Source organism: Monopterus albus, unplaced genomic scaffold, assembly GCF_001952655.1.
Source record: "Monopterus albus unplaced genomic scaffold, M_albus_1.0 scaffold96.1, whole genome shotgun sequence".
NCBI classification, from domain to species: Eukaryota; Metazoa; Chordata; class Actinopteri; order Synbranchiformes; family Synbranchidae; genus Monopterus; species Monopterus albus.
The window spans coordinates 593,054-597,085 of record NW_018127976.1 but is presented as its reverse complement, the minus strand read 5'-3'; the positions used below and the strand labels follow the sequence as shown (position 1 = coordinate 597,085).

The 4,032-nt window shown below is 40.5% G+C and overlaps 1 protein-coding gene across 1 annotated transcript in view; it reads right to left on the bottom strand.

Moving 5' to 3' along the window:
- LOC109965097 (unconventional myosin-XV-like) overlaps positions 1-4,032 on the bottom strand; it is a 27,075-nt gene that overhangs the window by 7,611 nt on the left and 15,432 nt on the right. Inside the window, exons 6-7 of the mRNA XM_020608848.1 lie at positions 2,729-2,862; positions 2,472-2,605 (exon numbers count right to left, since the gene is read on the bottom strand). Coding sequence (XP_020464504.1) covers positions 2,472-2,605; positions 2,729-2,862 — 268 coding nt within the window. The remainder of the gene's footprint in view (positions 1-2,471; positions 2,606-2,728; positions 2,863-4,032) is intronic.

Sequence of the window (4,032 nt, the reverse complement as noted above, 5' to 3'; positions counted from 1 at the left end):
TTGTGGGTGCTGTGGGAGCCACCCGCCCAGTTTGGGGGTCCCAGCCCCCAGTGTTCCTATTACCACAGGGACCACTTGTCCCTTCACCTTCCACATCTTTTCTAGCTCTTCTTTCAGCCCTTGGTATTTCTCAAGCTTCTCGTGTTCCTTCTTCCTGATGTTGCTATCGCTTGGGATTGCTACATCTGTCACTATGGGCTTCTTCTTCTGTTTGTTCACCACTACTATGTCCGGTTGGTTGGCCATTACCAGTTTGTCAGTTTGTATCTGGAAGTCTCACATGATCTTAGCTTGGTCATTCTCAGCCACCTTTGAAGGTGTATCCCATCTTGACTTCTGGACTTATTTAATATATATATGTGTGTGTGTGTGTGTGTGTGTGTGTGTGCACACTGTGGCAGAAGAGACAGAGTGTTGTCATTCTGTTACACAGTCAGAGTGGTGGTCCGGGGGAAGAAACTGTCCTTGTGCCTGGTTGTTTTGACGTGCAGTGACCTGTAGCAATGTCCAGAGGGGAGTTCAAACAGTTTGTGTCCAGGGTGTGAGGGGTCTGCAGAAATCTTCTCTGCCCTCGTTTTAACTTGTAAGGTGTTCAGGTCCTCCATGAAGGACAGGAGGACAGGCTGGCACTGATGATTCTTTCTGCAATCCTGACTGTCCGCTGGGCACTATTCCTAAAGTCCACTGTCATCTCCATTGTTTTGAGCATGCTCAGCTCCAGGTTATTGTGACAGCACCACAGGACCAGCTTTTCAACCTCCTGTCTATAAGTCAACTCCTCACCATCTCCGATGAGACAGATGACTGTTGTGTCATCTGCAAACTTCAGGACTTTAACAGAGTGCTATCCTGAGGTGCAGTCATTGGTATAGAGGGAGAACAGCAGCAGGGAGAGCACACAGGGGGGCACCTGTGCTGATAGTCTGAGTGCTGGATGTGATTTTCCCCAGTCTCACCTGCGGCTTCCTTCAGTCTTCTGCTGGTGGTCCACTGCCAGTTGGGGGCAGGCACAGTGAGCTGGGTTAGTTTGGAGTAGAGGATGTTGGCAATGATGGTGTTGAATGCTGAGCTGAAATCCACAGAGGATGTTTGCAAAGGTCCCTGGGATGTTTAGGTTTTGCAGGATGTAATTCAGTGCCATGTTGACTGTGTCATCCACTGACCTGTTTAACCAACAGGCAAACAGCAGGGGGTTCAACTGGTGGTCTCCGATGTCCTTAAGGTGGGCCAACACCAGTCTCTTAAAGGATTTCATGACCACATATGTCAAGGCGACAGGTCTGTAGTCATTAGGGTTGGGTACTGAAATATGGCCCCGGTTCCTATACAGTCGGTATCTACCGGACTGAAACACAGCACATATTTCGGTGCCACTGAAATGCTTGTTGATTGAAATATTTGGTGCTGTGAAACAATAATACAGGCAACAGAAGCATTACTACACTTTAAATGCTGAAGCTGTCACTATGTTGTTATATGCTGCTGCTAAATATATTCTGAATTAACTGAGACCTGATAAACAGTGCAAAGAAATCTGGTATTACATTGTGAAAAAATGAAATGTCTGATTTTATGCTATTTGAGAACTTACATTTAAAAAATGTAAGACTTTTTCACCTAACATGTAGTAAATGATACCCTTAAAGAGCTACATTTCAGGTAAAATGCTTACCTAATGTAAATGAGTACATTAGCATAAAAAGGTTCTATTTGGATACAATGAATACAGCAGAAACAGTGTTGACTTCAGAAAGTGAAGTGGATCAAACCACCATCTGGGTAAATAATCTTTAATATTTATGTACAGTAACAACATAATACAGTTGAGATAGAATTTACTCAGGCACAGGCTTTAAAATAAAAGTAGTGAGCATGTTGAGTGGCAGTGTTAGTACTGTGTAGTGGACATCTTGTCGGCTATTTTTAGGTTTACGGTAGTCTTATTCTTAGTGCTGAGATCTAAAGTTCATGTTAGTATTAGTCATATTTTTTCAAACTCAGTTTTATTTTTAGTCGACTAAAACTCTGGGCATTTAGATTCATCTTAGTCAAAGATAAACAACATTTTAGAAACTTAAGTTAACAGCTTTCAGATAAGATGCCATTCAACTGAAGCTAGGCTAACAGAAAACTTCAAATAAAATGCCACATAATGACAACATGATTAAGAATGTTCAATACAGTGTGTCTGTATTGAAGTTATTATCATATCATTATCATATGCAGTTACAGTTTAATGCATGATACCAGATTTGCTGGTATAGGTGTTCTCATAAACAGAATACAGTCAGGATGGAGGATGAAAAATGAATTTTTAGTGGAGATAGGATATATAGTTAGACTGTTATTGATTTTTGATGTCACTTTTGTCCTGTTGTCATCAAAGGGAAAACGTTCACTGATAAATACATGTATTTCATCACAGTTTTCTTTAACAAAATTAACACTAGCACTGTGGCTGCTCAAGGTACCTGTGTTTTAGGGTGAAGGCACAGCACACCCTCTTGGCTTATGCTGACTATGCAGGGAGAGGGACAGCCACGCTGGCTGACCTTCTTGGCCAAGAAGTTGTTGGAGCCAAAGAAAGGCAGAGTGCTCAGACGTTCTGAAAGACAAAAGATTCAGACAAATATAGTTTTCATCTGTTACAATATAAACAGGAGGGGAGAAAACAGGAGACAAAATAGCAGAGAAGAAAAGAGGATAAAAGAGCAGTAGTACTACTCACCAATGAACTGAGTTTTGGCATCTTGAGGGCTGAGGGACTGCATGGCAACTATCTGACCCAAGCAGAATGAGTGAATCTCCTCAAGTTTCCTGCTTAGCCCATCCTGTGAGGGCAGGTACTGCTTTATCTCTGGCCTTACAAAGACATACAATCACTAAGGGTAAATGTACAGTATACATACATGAATTTTGTTGCCAGATTTTTCTGTTGGTCAACATAGACTTCAAGTAATAATCAAAATAATGCATGTTGATATTAGTAGATCTAATATGTCAACTGATATTAGCTCATTGGCAGTATATCAATATATAATGACAAGAAAAATGTATGTGAACCTTTTGGAATTTCATGGTTTTCTGCATTATTTTGTCATAAAATGTGATCTGATCTTCATCTAAGTCAAGAGTATTGACAAATATAATGTGCCTAAAATAACAACAGAAAACAAATTCTGATCTTTCATGTCTTTATTGAGAACAACCATAAAAACCTCATAGTGCTAGTGGAAAAAGTATGTGAGCCCTTGAGTTAATGGCCTCAAAAAAACTAATTGGAGTCAGGTGTTAGCATACCTGGAGTCTTGTTAAGAAAATGAGTTTAGAGGTGTGGACTGGAGCTACTTTGATAAAAACTACTCAAACCTTTTCAGTTTGCTCCACACAAGAAGAATATGCTTACGTGAGCCATGCCTCGCTTTCAGAGGATCTACAATCAAGAATTGTCGATTTATATAAAGCTGTAAAGGGTTACAAAGTGATTTCAAAGACTTTAGAAATTCACCAGTCTACAGTTAGGCAAACAATCTACAAATAGAGACACTTTGGGACTGTCACTACTCTACCAAGAAGTGGGCGCCCAGCCAAAATGACCCCAAGAGCACAACTAAAACTCATCAATGAGGTAAAGAAACAACCTCAAGTGACAGCCAAATATTTGAAGGCGTCATTGGAACCAGTTAACATCGGTGTTCATGAGTCTACGGAGTCTATGGCAGGACAACACGAAGGAAGCCGCTGCTTACTAAAAAGAACATTGCTGCATGCCTGAAGTTTGCAAAAGAGCACATTGACACTCTACAACGGTATTGGCAAAATGTTTTGTGGACTGATTGAACTAATCTGATTTGATTTGATTTATTCTTTCAAGCATATAAAACAGTTGATATGACAACACACATGATTGTACACATAATCCAATATCAATTTGCTTATACCTAGTACATGCTTGAATGGAGTAGGAAGAAGTCAGACTTATCCAGTCCTACCCCATGACATCATCTTACCATCATTGGTTTGCAAGCAGTA